The 17,834-nt window shown below is 37.9% G+C and overlaps 1 protein-coding gene across 3 annotated transcripts in view; it reads right to left on the reverse strand.

The window, feature by feature from the left end:
- The window catches only part of PREX2 (phosphatidylinositol-3,4,5-trisphosphate dependent Rac exchange factor 2), a 274,675-nt gene that overhangs the window by 121,019 nt on the left and 135,822 nt on the right, over positions 1 to 17,834 (reverse strand). For all 3 annotated transcript variants that reach the window (XM_045560617.1, XM_045560618.1, XM_045560619.1), the window contains exons 20-23: positions 14,971 to 15,107; positions 12,522 to 12,639; positions 8,980 to 9,164; positions 6,733 to 6,894 (exon numbers count right to left, since the gene is read on the reverse strand). In XM_045560617.1, coding sequence (XP_045416573.1) covers positions 6,733 to 6,894; positions 8,980 to 9,164; positions 12,522 to 12,639; positions 14,971 to 15,107 — 602 coding nt within the window. The remainder of the gene's footprint in view (positions 1 to 6,732; positions 6,895 to 8,979; positions 9,165 to 12,521; positions 12,640 to 14,970; positions 15,108 to 17,834) is intronic.

A 17,834-nucleotide genomic window follows, 5' to 3' on the forward strand; every position in this document is an offset into this window, starting at 1 on the left:
GAGGACCTTTAAGGCTCATTACACCTGGTGCTCTACGGAAAGGATCGTCGACGTTATGGACGAGAATCCCGATACAGAGAACATCATGAAAATCTGGAAGGATTACACCACTGAAAATGGCATTGTTGTGACAGAAAAAGCTGTGAAAGCCATTAAGCCCAAAACAATAAATTCCTGCAGGAAAAAACTATGTCCAGTACAGTACATGACTTCACAGGATTTACAACAGAGCCAATCAAGGAAGCCATGAAAGGAGAGGGGAAAAAAAGTAGGAGGTGAAAGGTTTCAAGACATGGATCTTGGAGAATCTCAAGAGCTAAAAGACAGCACACCACAGGGATTAACAAAAGACAACTTGATGGAGACGAGTGCTTCTGATCCAGTGCTTAACAAGGAGGAAGAAGACATAGAAGAAGTGCAAAGAAAAAAAAATTGACATTAGCCAATCTCGCAGAAGCATTCCAATTACTCAAGCCTGCTTTGGACTTCTTTTACAGGATGGACCCTTCTGTGATATGGGCACTGAAACTAAAGAAAATGGTGGAAGAATCAGTACCACATAGAAATATTTTTAGCGAAATGAATAAGCAAAACAGTCAAGACAGAAATTATGATGCATTTCCATACAGGTACACCGAGTGTGCCTGCCTCTCCTGCCTCCCCTTCCTCCTCTTCCACCTCTTCTGCCTCTTGCTTGACACAGCAAGACCAAGCCCTCCTATTTCTCCTCCTCGTAGCCTACTCAACATGAGGATGATGAGGATGAAGACCTTTATGTTGATCCACTTCCACTGAATGAATAATAAATGTACTTTCTCTTCCTTATGATTTTCTGAATAACATTTTCTTTTGTTTGGCTTACTTCATTATAAGAATACAGTATATAATACATATAACATGAAAAATATGTGCTAATTGAATTTTATGTTCTTTGTAAGGCTTCTGGTCAACAGTAGGCTACTAGTAGTTAAGTTTTTGTGGAGTCAAAAGTTATACTTGGATTTTTGACTGTGCAGGAGGTCAGCACCTCTAACCCCAGCTTTGCTCAAGGGTCAACTATGTAGCCATTTCAGTTACGTGGAGGGGACCAGAGCCCCACTGGAGTGTGCTCTGTGGAGGATGAAGGTAAGTGAGACAGCAGGTATAGACAGCATAGGGAGCCCTTTGCAGGAGAGAAATCAAGAAATGGAAAAGTAGGTACAGAGGAGTGTGAGGGGCAAGGAAAGTATTTATTAATACTTTTAATATAGGTGATATTAAAGCATTTTTATATATTGATAGAAATAAACAATTTTTGGAGATGGGAATTCAGATTTTTAATGAATTGGTAGCTAATTCATACATTATTGACTATGGCAACACAGTGAAATCCAATAACAGTCACATGACTAAAAGAAATAATACAAAGTGAAGCTATTATTTTGCAGATAGCCTCTCATTTCAATTAAGTGTAAAACCTTTCAGGCATACAGTTATAAAAGTTTTGTACTGGCCTACCTACCCTTTTAGGGGAAGGAGACATGAGAAAGAATTTTGCCCACAATTGTCCTAATCTATAGATCAGCAGGAGGATTATGTGGCATTAATAAGTAAAGGTACTTAGAACGTTCAATGTAAGACTTCCAATTCCTACATGTAATATTTCTGCATAAACAGGAACTAACTCTTGAAAGTATGATAAATATTTACATCTAGGAAGTATTCCCAATGCCCAAAATAATCCCAATTATGGAATTATTCTACAGCAGAAGAATGACTGTAGAACTAAGGAGAGTTCCCAAAACGATTTAGGGGGAGCATGTTCCTCCAAACAGGGTATAGTTTTACATTCAAACTGCCCACACGTCCTGCTGCACAGAGAATAGGCGCCTACTTAGGATTCATTCACATCTTCAGTAAGGTCGGACCTTGCCTTTTCACGTGCTGGAAACCATCTGTACCCTGCACAACTGGCCAGGAAATCTATTGTGATCACACAAACCTGGCTACAGAAACAGTAGAAATCAGCTGGCTTCTCTTTTTAAAACCTAAAACTTTTAGAGTGAAAAAGCAAAGCCAGCGTCTTTGAAACTTTAGTTTCTACAGATACATTTCATTTCACAAAAAGAGGAGTGATGAAGATTTCATCTGGAAGAAAAATATTTTGCTAATAATAGTTTAAAAGTAAATATGTGGAAATTAAAAATGTTATTGTTTCTGTTGATGCACATTTGATACATAAATGGAACTAACCTTTTGTGACCTATTAGAGCTAGTTATCATCTTAGGCATTTATATCTTATTCAAATTGAAAAGATCCTGGAAATATTTTCTTGTTAACCTTGCTTCTCTATGTAGTGAGAAAGCCAATTCTGTTAAGTATGCTTATGGTCAAGGGGGATGATGACAAGGGTAGCTTTTAAAACATGTAGGTCCTAGTTGACTAGATGTATCTTTTTATTTCTAAATTAAAAATAAAAATAAGTGAGACAGCACTCTGTAAGACTGATACCTACTCTGCTACTTGCCAACTATATGACCTTAAACAAATTCTTAACCTCTCAGAGAAAACACTAAGATAAGAGTCAGTACACATGGCTGTTTTGAGACTCGACCAACAACAATGTACATAAAATAGCTTTCCATAATTCAGTGATATTATTTTTTACCATCTATTATAAAATCACTGCCTATTAGCCTATCCATTTCTGCCTTAAAAGCTTCTAGGATCCCAGTTACCTATAAGTAAATGGAACATACTTCTCACTCACCAGGATGAGGTTTTGGAGAATCTCCAATGTTTGGGGGAAAACTACTAAATGCTTCTAATCCCCCACAACACATCGTCCTCAGTTTATGGCAAACCATATTTTTTTTAGAAACCAAGGAATGACAGCTTCTTCCTCTGCCATCACCAAGTTATCATAAAGCTGTATATATTTGTCTTCTACATACAGCTTGAATTGATTCTTTTTTCTCCGTCTCTAATGCTCTATCCAAGTCACCACCAACTTGCATTTTGACAAGCAGAAAAGACTTTGTTGTTATTGTTTGAGACAAAGTCTCACTCTGTCACCCAGGCTACAGTGAAGCGGCATCATGATAGCTCACTGCAACCTCAAACTCCTGGGCTCAAGTGATCCTTCTGCCTCAGCCTCCCAAGTAGCTGGGACTACAGGTGGGCACCATGACACCTGGCTAATTTTTCTATTTTTTTTTTTAGCAGAGATGAGGCGTTGCTCTTGCTCAGGCTGGTCTTGAACTCCTGAGCTCAAGCAATCATCCCTCCTCAGCCTTCCAGAGTGCTAGGATTACAGGCATGAGCCACCGAGCCCAGTGAAAAAACTACTTATAAACTGTACCGGTTTGACTCTTCCCCATTAATACTTTGTCCATACTGCTGCTCAAGTGATTTCCTCACAAATTTGATTATTATACTACTCCAAATTATCACTGGAAAAATCCTATTTTCTCAGTTTTCTTTTTTAATTGCATCTAACTCAAATCCTCCTTCCTAGTATAGGCAATATGCCAATTCTTCATCAATAATCAATCTCTTTTCTACATCTTTGCCTTTACTTCTGATATCTCTCTTTACTTAAATGCCATCACTTCTCCCCTTCACTCTGACAAATCGCCCACAGTGCTTTTTCTTTTACTAAAATCCTACTGCCTTTATGGTATTAACCACACTGTTTAGCACATAAGCTGTGCGATGCACTGTCAAACACAGGTAAACAAGCGAACAATAACCAGCTTTAGAATAGAAAAAAGCAAGATTCAAATTCCACTGTGGTCCCCGCTGTGTGCCTCTGGGCAAGTTACTTGACCACTCTGAGACTCAGTCACTTCATCAATAAAATGGGTAATGTTTATCTCATATAACCATTTTGGTAAAATTATACAATACAGGCAAACTGTAAAATATCTGATGCAATGCCTAACACCTGATAGTAAACTACTAAAAACTGTTCCATACTACAGAACTCTAGTACAGTCATATAAACTAGGGTATCTGGTGCCAGCACATTGAACCATTCCTGGTGGTACCGCCTAGTAGGCTAAGTAAACATTATTATTACTGTTTACTTCATGTCTTTTGACCTTTCTTTTCAATTGGATTATAAGTGTGAGAGCATAGGAATCTTGAAGTAACTGTTACTTAAGCTCCTACTGCATCCATGAAAGGTACACACTAGTAAATACTTCCCTAATCTTCACTCCATCATACAACAGATTTGCTTTAATAAAATTGAGTTTTTGATCTATGCCATTGAAGATAGCATTAAAAATGCCTGCTACACAGAACAAATTCTTTTTTGTTTTATCCCTTCTTTTGCAGAGATTTGTTTATGGGCACTACCCATGACATTTCTTGGTGTTGCCTCTATGAAATCCAGGATGAGAGATTTCTTTTAGAGCCCAGCCCAGGAAAAGCTATGCTTCTCTTAAGAAACATATATACTTCATAGGGATATTGATAAACATGTAATAGACTGTTTCCCATTTCATTCTGGCTACCAACAGGCTAAAGGCCAAATACAGTCAGCAACTTTAGCAACTACATAGAATCTTGAGACCTGCTTTACTATGTAGTGGATGCTGATAATTTTCCTCCAGTATCCATTCTGTCTTTCTTCCTTTTAATAATTTCCCCGAGTTTTAGTCGGGCACGCATGAGACTACACTTCCCGGGCTCTCTTTTGCTAAAGAGTAATTAGATGTGAATAGGAGTGAGGTGTTCAATTTCTGGGTCATATTCTCAAAAGGAAGCTTTACTCTCCACTTCCTTTTCCCCCTTCTGAGGATTTGTAACTTAGACACGGTGGGAGCGAGCCAGCTTTGACCTTGAAGAAGAGGACAACGTCCCAGAAGAGAAAGCAAAAATATAGAAGGCAGCTGATCCCTGAAAGACTGTCAAGCCCCACCTCACTGGACTCCTGTTGAGTGGAACTTCTATGTGAGTGAAAAATAAATGTGTCGTGTTTAAGACTGTGCTATCCCGGTCCTTTTTAAAGGAGCTGCATCAATTAACTACCTAGCATACCTTGATCCTAATATTATGATTTTATTTATATAGTTTACTTTTTTCCTTGTATACTTCTTTAAGTTACTTCCATTATTGTTGTATGAAAGAATAGAGAGGAGAAAGTAGGAAGGAAAGCAAAACAAAGGAAGAGAAATGACAGGGACACACAGCAACCAGTTTGACACCCAGGATCTTCCCGATTCCCATCGTGCCTTGTATAGATCCATCTCTGAAGCAGAATGGTTCTCTTTTTCAAAATGTCTTCCAAAAGAGAATAATACTCATTTGCTCTTGTTCAGAGTTTTTAAGTTTTACTTCAAAGCATTGTCACATCAAATAAAGAAAAGAGACATAAAAAGAGAACTTCCATCCTGCAACTCCAACAAGGGATATTCATGGAATCTTCCCCAACTCAAATAGGTGAACTGAGCTTGGCAGTCTTGGAGAGAGGATTAACAGGTGTGACAGTTAAGCAGTGACCTTGAATACCGGTCTTGCTCATGTGAATGGACTTTTAAAAAATTACAATAGTAATGTACACTCAACTCAACAAGCCAAACATTACAGGGAGTTCCTAAAGGAAAATGTGACAGTCCCTCTTCCCTTGCCTCACTCTACTTGAGGTAACCAATGTTGACAGTCCCTTGGATATTCACGAACACCCTTATTCTCAGACAGGCATAAATAGACATATATAGGCTTATTTTCACTTACTATATCAAGAACATAAAACACATAGTTAACTCATACCCATATACATTGAGATAAACAATAGTCTCTAGTATGGTTGTACCAAATTTTGAGCAACCTGGTTCATTTGGAGGAAAATACTTTAATTAATTACTCTCCTATTGATACAAATAGAAAAAATTTAAAACCTGTTATAGGATATGTTTCGGAGATCAATTCCCATTAATTCTATCTCTAAAATAGATCCCCAAACCCATCTGATTTTCTCTGTCTACTCCATCTTCACTGTAGTCCAAGCTATCATCATCGCTCAACTGGATACTGCAATAGCTGCTAGTTGTCTCTGTTTCTCCATTCTTGCCCTGGCAATCCATGCCTACAAAAGCACTTCCCACGATACCTCCCTATTTTGATTTCCTCATAACTCTTTTCAATATTTGATATTTCCTCTCTGTAGGAATTTATTTATGTCTTTGCTGTCTCTTCTACTCGAATGTGAGCACTACAAGGAGAGAAATTGTCTGTCTCATTCCCTGCTATATTCCTGGAACCTTGAACAGTGCTTGGCACGTAGAGGGTGCCCAATAATTATATTTCAAATGAATGAACCAATCAATCAATTTAGAACAGCCTGTGTTCCACATACTTTCTGACTGAGGGCTTCTGTTCCTTGTGTTGGGAGAAAAAGCAAAGAAGAGCTATAGTGTAATTTTAAAATTTGACTTCAGAATTAGGTACCCTTCATTCAAAGCCAAGCTCTATCTTTTTCTAAAAAGTAATTTCATTATTTAGGCCTCAGTTATTAATACTATATTTTGAAAATGTGGAAAAATAACATAGCTTACAAGCTTACAAAGATCAGATGAAGTAATAGATGTAAAGGCATTTTTAAAACTCTACAATGTTATATAAATGTTATTTCAGTAAACTGGTACATAACAAACATGTAAAGAAAGTAACAAGAATTGATTTAAATTTGACATTTAAATAATAATTTCAATAATAATTGCATGTAAAATCTATAGAACCTTTACCTTTTTATAACTGGATATTCTCTGACGTATGTGTTCAATTCTTTCACTGCAAATGGCACTGAATTTACTCTGAAGGTCAGCAGGAATCATTTCATTTAGAGAATTAAGGCTGGTGCAGTTTTGTACAAAATGATCATCACTTTTAGCCAAAGCTTCAAGAATCTGCAGTGATAAACACACATACCCACACATACACAAAACAAAACAAGAAAAAAACCTTCAACATAAAAATTTCATAAGTTAACAATACAGGGCAACTTTCCTCTGCTGTTCTGGGTCGCTGCTGGGATCTCACATTCAGTGAGGCACCGTCAGTGAAGAAATTCCATTTGCTTGTTTGGAATCTCAGGTTTTGCCTTCTGCCGACTATAAATCCCTGAGTAGGGAGGTAAGTGGGCTTCAAAGACATGCTGCTGGATAAATCAGTACATTCTGATGGGCAAACACATCTATATTTTAGTCGGCAGTCACTGAGAACACTGTTTTTCTCAATTCATAATAGAACAAAAAAACTAAGGAAAACCAGCAGCATCCTTACTTGTTACTGCGAACTCAGCAAGTGCAGAAAGAGTGCATTTAACAAATGCTTGCTGAAGGAATGAATAAATGAACAGTTATCTTGTGAAGTACAAATTAATGTTACATGCAGTGTCTGAGCTCCAGCTGATAAAAGCATCAGATAAAAACATCCATATGATGTTTTCAATTAGGAAATTCTTTTGACCATTTGAATCAGTTGTAAGGCAGCGTGTGTGTATATGCATGCATCTATGTGTGTGTGCATGTGTATGAACCACAGATTATTGAGAATTTCCAATGACTTAAGAATCAATTATGTGGTATATTTATATGTGGCATTTATGACTGTTCAGAGATCAGAAGGATCAATTATACCTTTAACCAATATTTTTATAACATTCTGTGAAACATAAAATGTGCTCCCTTACCACCTCCACTTCCCTGATATGCTGAATATGGACTATGAGATTTTGTTTAATCCCTAGTCTAGAAATTAGAGCTGACTATATCACTAGCAGTATGACCTTGGCTAGATTTCTTAACTTCTTTGGCTCTCTCTTCTTCATGTGTAAAAAGGGAATGATATTTGCAGTACTAGCTTACACAGTTGTCAAGTATAGAACAATCCATGTAATTTGCAAACTTAAAATAGCTGGAAAATGAGATAAAATAAGGATAACAATCTGGTCCCAAACTCTTATATGTACCCCTCTAATAGTACAATGTAGTTGGAAAGGGATTGCATTTTGAAAATGTATATTTTATATCAATAGATACATACAGTGGTCCAGTATCATCAGAAAAATGAGATTTTTTTTTAAAAGTTGACTTTCAGAATATTAAAAATAGATAGTTATTTTAAAATTAGTTCGTTTGGATCTCTATTATTTTCTCCCACTAAAATGTTTAAAATGCATGTTATAAATGCTAAATCTCTCTCAACTATACATATATGAAACAAGAATTGAAATGAAGAAATGAAGGTAGGGAAACTACATCTCATTTTTCTTACTTGCAGTGTCTGAATTCTCACGTGACAATATGAGAGCAGCACAGAGCACTAAAGCCAAGGCCTGTGGAGGACGCAGTAGGAGTGTCGCCGACTCCCCTTGCAGGAGGACACGACAGCAAGCAGGGTCACCTCTTTACCATGTGTTTTATCCATTTTAATGGAGACCCCCACTTCCTGCCTGCCCATCTTGCTTCAGTCTAAGGGCCCTGTGGTGACGTCCTTCCCAAATGAGAATTACATAAATGTCTAACAATCTATTCACAAACTGATCTCTGGGCTTCCTGAAATTTTATGAACTAAACACAACACTTGCAGAAGTTGAAATTTTTTATACTGTATTTCACAACTTGAAAATTCAGAGGATTATGTGCATTAAAAAAAAGCAGCATCTATCACGAAAACCATCTGAATCATATTCACGATACTGAATTCACAGACGAAGCAAACTTAATAAATGCAGTGAAGCCTTTGCCATTATCAACAAGCACTTGCCTGAGTGAGAGTCCCATCTAACTTAACACTGAGCTCCAAAGAACCAATGAAAGGGAGGCTGTACATAGCCTGAATAATGGGGGTAGGGGGATAAAAATAAAAAGAAGTTGAATGAGCTGACAATGACATGTTCAGCTATCTACATTTTTAAAAGTGAGGATGCCAGAGAGTTCCAGTTGCTTTATTCAGAACAAAAAAACTTGTTTTCCCAGGATCGCTCCTACCTTGGCAGTTAGGCTGAAGAAACCTTTGGGCTCAATCATCTTCTCCACCACATTGCACTTTATGCCAGCGGTGCTGTCGTACTCGTACACCACACCATACTCCAGATGGACGTTGTCCACCGTCAGACTCACGTGCTCCTTCTTCCCGTCGATGATCGCCATGGTGTTGAACTTGTCGATTACCTCTGGAATAAAGACAACTGTCATTCATCAAATTCAGGAAAGGTTTATTAATCTCCCCAAACAATTCTGAGTCTCTCTAAATAATTTTTAAAGAGTTCTTTAAAGGATGGTTAAATCTGATGTGTTAAATGAAGCATCTATTCTTAACATTTTTAAAACTAAGAACATTTTGGGAAAAGCATATGTTCCAGTGATCCAAATCTCACTGCTCTAACATGACTAGTCTTTGTACATCCACTTTGATCTGCGGGCCATATGTCTACCTATTTATAACAATATAAACACCATACATACAATTTTGTATTTTTTCATTAAAGATATGCATGACTTAAAGTCAGCGTTTCTAAAAACTGCCTCAAATGTTGTATGAATATTTTCTCAAGGCAAGAAAATATCTATAGAGAAGCAGAAAGGAGACCCAAGAATCATTCTATTTGATGGGGGTCGAGGGGAGGAAGCTTGAAGTCTCCCAAACAGCATCTTATGGAGAGAGCTCATTGAGAAAATTTTTCATTGCTCACTATAATAAAATTTCCATTTGGATTGTCTGCCTATAGTTTTTTAGCCTACGATCAGTTAGCTGGTGAAAAAACACTTAAAATCTCAATTAAGAAACTCCTGGGAGACCAAACAGTACATTTTAAATAAGCAAAACTAGAATATCAGTTTACTTAAAATGAAATCCTAAAAGAGTGTAAGCAGTAAATATTAAATAAGCAAAAGTAGAATACTGACTTTCTTTAAAGTAATTAAATCCCAGAATAGCTACAAATCAATTTCCAGAAAATGATCTACTACCTTTCAATGTGACACCAATTATGATTTATTCAAATGAGGAATAAAAGGCTCAGGATAACATCATGAGATTTGTCCTGTTTTGAATAAATAATGCCATATCTTATCATAATAACTTTACTGGTCCAATGAGGTTGAGATATTTCTGATACTGCCCGTGGCTTAGGCGGGATCCAACTGAGCAATCTTCCAGGAGTGGAGAGAAAACAGCTTTTCCTAAGTATTCCCCATATAAGCAGTGTGTACAGGTATCATGCAGTAAGAAATGTACGTTTGGTATTTGGCCCCCGTTGCGGACAGAAAGCTTCTTAAAAGCCTTGCAATTTACTGAGTGATAGTGTAATAGGGACGTCTTCTGAAATTCACCATAAGCCCCTTTCAAACATACCCAAGTGGATGCCAATAAAGTGACATATTGAGCACAGACAGCCTCAGAATGTGGCTGGTTGTCAGAGGAACCAACCATGTGATTGGGGGTTGTAACTTTCAGTCCTACACTCGGACCTCTGGGGAGGAGAGAGGGGCTAGTGATTAAGTTCAATCACCAATGGCCAATGATTTAATCAATCATGTCTGTGAAATGGAACTTCCATAAAAAACCATAAACAACAGGGTTCAAAGGACACGGTTCAGAGAGCTTCTGAGTCGGTAAACATATCCACATGTCATGAGGGTGGCACGCCCCAACCCTCCGGGGCCAGAGCTCCTGCAGTAGGGACCCTTCTGGACCTGGCCCTACGCACCTCTTCATCTGGCTCTTCATGTTGTATCTTTTATAGTAAACCAGTGACAGTAAAGTGTCTCAGGTCCCTGAGCCATTCTGGCAAATAATTGAACTCGAGGAAAGGGTGTGGGAACTCCCTGAATTTATAGCCAGTTATTCAGACATACAGGTGAAAACCAGAGACTTGTGACAGGTGTCTGAAATGGGGGCAGTCTTGTGGGACAGAGCCTTTAACCTGTGGGATCTCTGCTAATGGCCTGTGTTAGAACTAAGGTGAATTGTAGGACACCCAGTTGGTGTCAGGAGAGTTGGTGAACTTGTTGGTGTGGGGCAAACCTGCCCCCAACCCCACACACAAATGTGCCAGAAGTGTCATGAGTGAAAACAGCTCAGAATAGGGAATTCTCCAGCTGTGCAGGTTTGCAAGAACCTAATAGTACAAGAATAATGCCCAGAGACTTCCACCACCAATAAGTGGAAATACAACAGGAGAATGTAAGGGAGGATTCAAGGACTTCTGGGAAAAAGTTTTGCAACAATAATTCGAGGTATTTGTCAAATGCAGACCTAAGTTGAACTGCCTCAGTCACCCCTGACAAAGAAGCCACTGAATACAGCAGTCTGCTGGTTTGCTCCACTGAGAAGCCAGAAATAAGAATCCTTTTCAAAAGATCTGTCCTTCCTCTGTTCCTCTCTCCTTCTCTCTCATTTTTACATTAGTTTCCCTTTCCTTGCTATTAATGTTAAAATACAATAAACATAATGTGAATCAAGAATGTATTTTTAAAACAAACTTCTAGACCAGAGCTTCCCAGGTTTCACTATGCACACAGACAAGATCTTGCTCAAATGGGGGCTCTGGTTCAGTAGCCCTAGGGTGGGGGCTGAGGTCCTGCATTTCTATCCAGCTCCAGGTCACGCTGTGAGCCACGTTGGAGTAGCAAGTTCTAAACCACATGGAAACTCCACACAAGGAAACACATTAAAACTCGGGTATGAATCCTCACTAGACCCCTTAACTGGCTTGGGAAAAGTCCCTTACCCCGTATAGGCCTCAATTTCTTCTCTACTAAAAAGAGAATGATGGTGAGTCATACCTACTTTATGAGTTTTTCTCTTTTGATGACTAAATGAGATAATCCATATAAAACACTTCATAAAGTGCCTAACAAATAGATATGGTTATTACATGCTAGCTACTAGCTATCATTACTGATATCAGTGGTCCCCAACCTTTTTGGCACCAAGGTCAGGTTTCATGGAAGACAGTGTTTCCACGGATAGGGGGGTGGTAGATGGTTTCGGGATGATTCAAGTGCATTACATTTATTGTGCCGTCAAACCTCTCTGCTAATGATAATCTGTATTTGCAGTCGCTCCCCAGTGCTAGCGTCACCACCTCAGCTCCACCTCAAATCATCAGGCATTAGATTCCCATAAGGAGCACACAACCCAGATCTCTCGCATGCACAGTTTACAGTAGAGTTCAAGTTCCTATGAGAATGTAACAGTGCCGCTGATCTGACAGGAGACGGAGCTCAGGCGGTGATGGGAGTGACGGGGAGCAGCTGTAAATACAGATGGAGCTTTGCTCACTGGCTGGCCACTCACCTCCTGCTGTGTGGCCTGGTTTCTAACAGGCCATAGACCAGTACTGGTCCACGGCCCAGGGGTTGGGAACCACAGACTTACATATTTGACATGACATCTATTTGGCAATAATGACTTAAGGAAGTGGCTTGAATGTATAAGACCTTCAATATTCGGAGTAGGCACAGGCACAGTGGAAAAGAATATTACAGGCAGGTGAGGAGAAAAAGAAGGAACAGAAGGAACCTACCTTCTACCTTGCAGTCAAAAGCATCCCCTGCCTCATCTCCAGGGGCCTCGGTGTTAGATTTTTGAAGGTCCTCTTGAGCACTCTCAATGCTATTATAAACCCATTGTATGGAATCTTGCTGGAAATGAGGAGGAAAAGAGACCTCAGAGGTATTAGTGCTTCCTAAAATGCATGTCCGTTTCAAAACCTACTTCAGAAGGAGAGTTGACCATCTTATTTATTCCTCTAGTTTGTTTAAAAAATAATAAAATTTGAAAGAGAGGAAAAATCAACATCAGAAACTAATAGAAAGTTGATGACAATTATGTTTAACAAACTGACTTTTTTAAGCTTAAATTTTTATCTTCCAAAGACATGTGTTATGCAAATTTTACCTTTGAAGTTAATGTTCCAAAAGTTATGTTTTTTAAATAGGATATATTTCCCAAATGTCTTAATAAATGCTTCAATTACATGTTAAAACAAATGTTAGATGGACAGTTTTCTGATGAATCAATTATATATAATTGTACAAACCATTTAAATTGTTCTCCTAGCAGTCACATTTATCTTAACGCACTTAACGCTTTTTACAATCAAACGAACGTGAAAATGGATAAACACCTTTTGTCTCCTTGGGTTCCCAAGTCATGTAACTATCTTTTAGTTCTTCCATGTCTTAAATCATACTATATTTCAATTAAAACTGCAGTTCTAATCTTACATAGAGAAACAAGAGATATGAAATGGCTACCAAATAAATGCTTTAAGGGTTGTATTACTTTAAGGTTCATACTTTCTCTAGATAAGATGATAAATCAAATTGAACAGCATTATTGAAGCATGATATAATATGTATCACCCATTCTTTTTCTTGTGCCAGTTCCACAATTGTGTTTAATTATTACATTGTCATAAATCATTAAACTGCTAGTTAATAGTTGATTGTTTAAATACATCTTTGTGCTCCATTGTGGCTGTCAATGAACCACAGCCCCTGGTATCCCACACTGCCCCTGGGCTTAGCCATGTACAAACACAACCTCAGCAGAGGGTTTATGGCCTATAGTATTCCCTCTTGAAATGCAGACACCAGGCAGGAAGGAAAATCCTGCTGGGGACTGGGAAGGAAGGCCATGAAGAGGGCCTTTGGACGGTGACCTGCCACGCGGAGCCTGAGGCCATGGGTTGGGGGTGAGGTTCCCAGTCAGCTTCCTGCAGAACGCAGCCACCGCAGTAATCACACAGGAACCACCCCCAGCCAGTCCTCAGAATCGAGAGAAATAATCGGTTACTGTTGTTTTAAGTCACTACGTTTCGTTGTGGTCTGTGTCATGGCCATGGATACCTGAGAGAGCATGTTACTCCGTGGGTGTTTCTGTCCACTATTGCTTTCCGTAAGCATTTCACTGACCACCACCTCTCCAAGAGGACAGGCAGGGAAAGTGAAAAGGAATGGAATTCAAATCGCTTTGTCTACTCATTAAAATTCTGATAGAAGGGCAAAGGTTTGATGATTTCAGAAGAGTCTTTTTAAAAATTCATTCAATATACAGTTCAACAAATATTTATCAAGTTACTACCAACCGGAGTAACACATGAGTCTGTGTGTAACTTCCAATTTACTATGCTACTTCTGACCTTATTAGTAATCAAAATTGATCAGCTATTTTATGTAGGTTCAGGATTTTGCAGGGTATCAGCCCTGGCCTGTGAGAAAATGGCCATTTATCTTCCCAGTTTGGACATGAAGTCCTATCCTCAAATCCAGAAAAGAATATTTCAATTTGTGTGACAGATAAAATACAAGGCTTCTCCTTTAAAGTTCCATCTGCATCTAGTTGACTAAATTGAGAGACTTTTCTCTTATAGTCCAATACTCACTTTTTCTTCATGAGATAAAAGCTTTGCTTATGAATTAGGATCCTAATTTTATTTTTCTGTGGCACTTGTGGATCAAAGGATAGTTCTTAAAAATTTTAAATAATGGCAAGTACATTTTGGTATTTTCTTTTAAGAGCTAAATCTAGTCACCTAAATAAATACATCCAAAAGTCAATCACAAACCCTATAAAATCCACAATTTTTACTTTTTCATAGAAGTCTTATAATAAACAGAATAAGTATTTATAATTCATATATACAGACAGACACACAGTGATCATTATATATTCTAAAGCAATCACAAGGCTCAAGAAAACAGTTCATATCTTTGGATTTTAATTTGATACATTTATATCACAATGAAAATAAAAATGTTCCAGAGCTCTTTTTAAACAGATGATAGTAACTGTAATAATAAAATGTAACCATTTAAACCAAATCAATTATAATGAACTATGCAGATGCCATGTTTGAATTCAAACCTAGAATTGGAAACCACAAACACCTGAGTCACTATCCCATGCTGTCCTCTAGGTCTTCCACGCAAGTGTTCAAGCAGGTCCAGATGAGCCAAAGCACAGCTTACCTTCATCGGCCGCCTGTACTTCCTGCAGGCTGTGACGTGCGCAATGACACTGGCATGTGTCTCTTTGCTGACATTGATTCCATTTACTTTGATAATACACTGTCCAGGGTGAAGGCCAGCTGCTGCGGCCACAGTTCCTTTAAATACAAATGGGAAAAGTACCAAAACTAACTTCAGAAATAAGATTCATTTTTATAACAGATACAGTAAAGGAGGCAATTTTAAAATACAATAAGGATCTCGCTAGCATGATCTTGATAAACTTGGTTCTGATAGCAATGCCCTCTCAACATTTTTCTACTTTTTAACTTGCCTTTCAAATGGTGATTAACAGAATATTTCTTACCTTCCTAAAAATTAATTTGAAAGAATATTGCAAAGTGACCTTTATAATGCTAATCAGTTATTTTCCCTTGCAAATGTCTAGTCAATCTAATTCTCTAGATATACCTATATAATGGTAAAATGAGAAGACCAGAAGTATATGCCTTGTTTACCTTACTTTACAAAACCTGTAAATATTTCAGTGGCATTCACCTTTGTTTTTTAAAATGCCAACAATTTAATAGACATACTAAAAAGAAATTCTTTGGAAAAAAGATCAAGTCAATTAGCAACTATGAGTGGACCGAATTTTCTAAGAAAAATAAGAGTTCACGATATGTACAAACGGTCAAGAACTGGAGAATTTGTAAAGAACAGAATTAATCAGATAATGTCAACTGTTTACTAATTTTCTTTGCATAAAGATGGATTTAAATATGGAAGTAACATCCTAACCAGTGAGTTAAGATTTCTCAGAACCATCCAATCACTGTTATTTGATAGTCTGATCAAATAAATATTAAAGTACCATTAATAAATACAATTCAGTCCTTTATAGTTTTCCTTGCAGAAATCTTTCACCTCCTTAGTTAAACTTATTCCCAGCTAACTTTTTTGCAGCTATTGTGAATGGGACTGGCTTCTTGATTTCTTTCTCAGCTAGATCTTTATTGGTGTATAGAAATGCTACTGATTTTTGTATGTTGATTTTGCATTCTGCAACTTTACTGAATTAATTTATCAAATCTATGAGGTTTTTGGTGGAGTCTTTAGGGTTTTCTAGATATAAGATCATATCATCAGCAAACAGGTATAATTTGACTTCCTCTTTTCCAATTTGAATGCCTTTTATCTTGCCTGATTGCTCTTGCTGGGACTTCCAGTACTATGTTGAATAGGAATGGTGAAAGTGGGCATCTTTATCTTGTTCCAGTTCTTAGGGAAAATGCTTCCAACTCTTCTCCATTTAGTACTGTGGTCACCAACACCCAGGCCACAGCCTGCTAGGGACCTGGCAGCAGAGCTCGGCAACTCCCACCCCTGTGTGTGGAAAAATTGTCTTCCATGAAACTTAGGAGGGGATGGCGAGCAGCAGGAGGTGAGTGGTGGGCCAGCGAGCCAGCGAGCAAGGGAAGCAGGGAAGCTTCATCTGTATTTACAGCCACTCCCCATCGCTTATGTCACCACCTGAGCTCCAGCTCCCTCTCACCCCATCTATGCAAAAATTGTCTTCCATGGAACCAGTCCTGGGTTCCAAAAAGGTTGGGGACCACCAAATTTTAGTATGATGTTAACTGTGGGTTTGTGGTATATGGCCTTTATTATTTTGAGGTATATTCCTTCTATGCCTAGTTTGTTGAGGGTTTTTATCATGAAGTGATGCTGAATTCTATCAAATGCTGCTTCTGCGTCTATTGAGATGATGATCATATGATTTTTGTCCTTGATTCTGCTTAGGTATCACATTTATTGATTTGCATATGTTGAACCATCCTTGTATCTGTGATGTAAAACCTACTTGATTGTGGTATATTATCTTTTTCATGTGCTGTCGGATTTGGCTTACTAGTATTTTGTTAAAGATCTTTGTAACTATGTTCATCAGGGATATTAGTCTGTAGTTTTCCTTTTTAGTTGTGTCCTTGTCTGGTTTTGGTATCAGGTTGATACTGCACTTATAGAATGAGTTAGGGAGAATTCCATCTCCTCAATTTTTTGGAACGTTCCAGGAGGATTGGTATTAGTTCTTTGTATGTCTGGTAGAACATTTTGGTAGACATGAATAGAAACTTTTCAAAAGAAGACAACAAATAATGGCCAGTAAGTATATGAAAAAAAATGCTCATCACTAACCATCAGAGAAATGCAAATTAAAACCACAATGAGGTATCATCTTATACCAGTTAGAATGTCTATTATTAAAAAGACAAAAAAATAACTGATGTTAGCAAGCATGTGGAGAAAAGGGAACTCTTACATACTGTTGGTGGAAATGTAAATCAGTGCAACTTCTATGGAAAACCGTATGGAGACTTCTCAAACTAAAAATAGAACTACCATTCAATCCAATGATCCCACTACTGGGCATCCACCCAAAGGAAAAGAAATCAATATATCAAGAAAGTACCTGCACTCATATGTCTATCAAAGCACTATTCACATAGCAAAGACATGGAATCAACCTAAATGTCCATCAGCAGAGGAATGGATAAAGAAAATGTGGTATAATTATACAATAGAATGCTATTCAGACATAAAAATGAATGAAATCATGTCTTTTGCAGCAAAGTGGATGGAACTAAAGGTCATTATCTTAAGTGAAACAAGCCAGGCACAGAAAGTAAAATATCACATGTTCTTATCCATAAGTGGGTGCTAAAACATACATACACACGGACGTAGAGAGTGGAATGAAAGACAGTGGAGACTCAAAAGGGTGAGGGGTGGGAAGGAGGTGGATGATGAAAAATTAGTTAATGTGCACAATGTATTAATATGTTACTTGAATGATGGATACCCTAAAAGCCATGACTTGACCA

The sequence above is a fragment of the Lemur catta genome, chromosome 9 (genome assembly GCF_020740605.2).
Source record: "Lemur catta isolate mLemCat1 chromosome 9, mLemCat1.pri, whole genome shotgun sequence".
NCBI lineage: Eukaryota > Metazoa > Chordata > Mammalia > Primates > Lemuridae > Lemur > Lemur catta.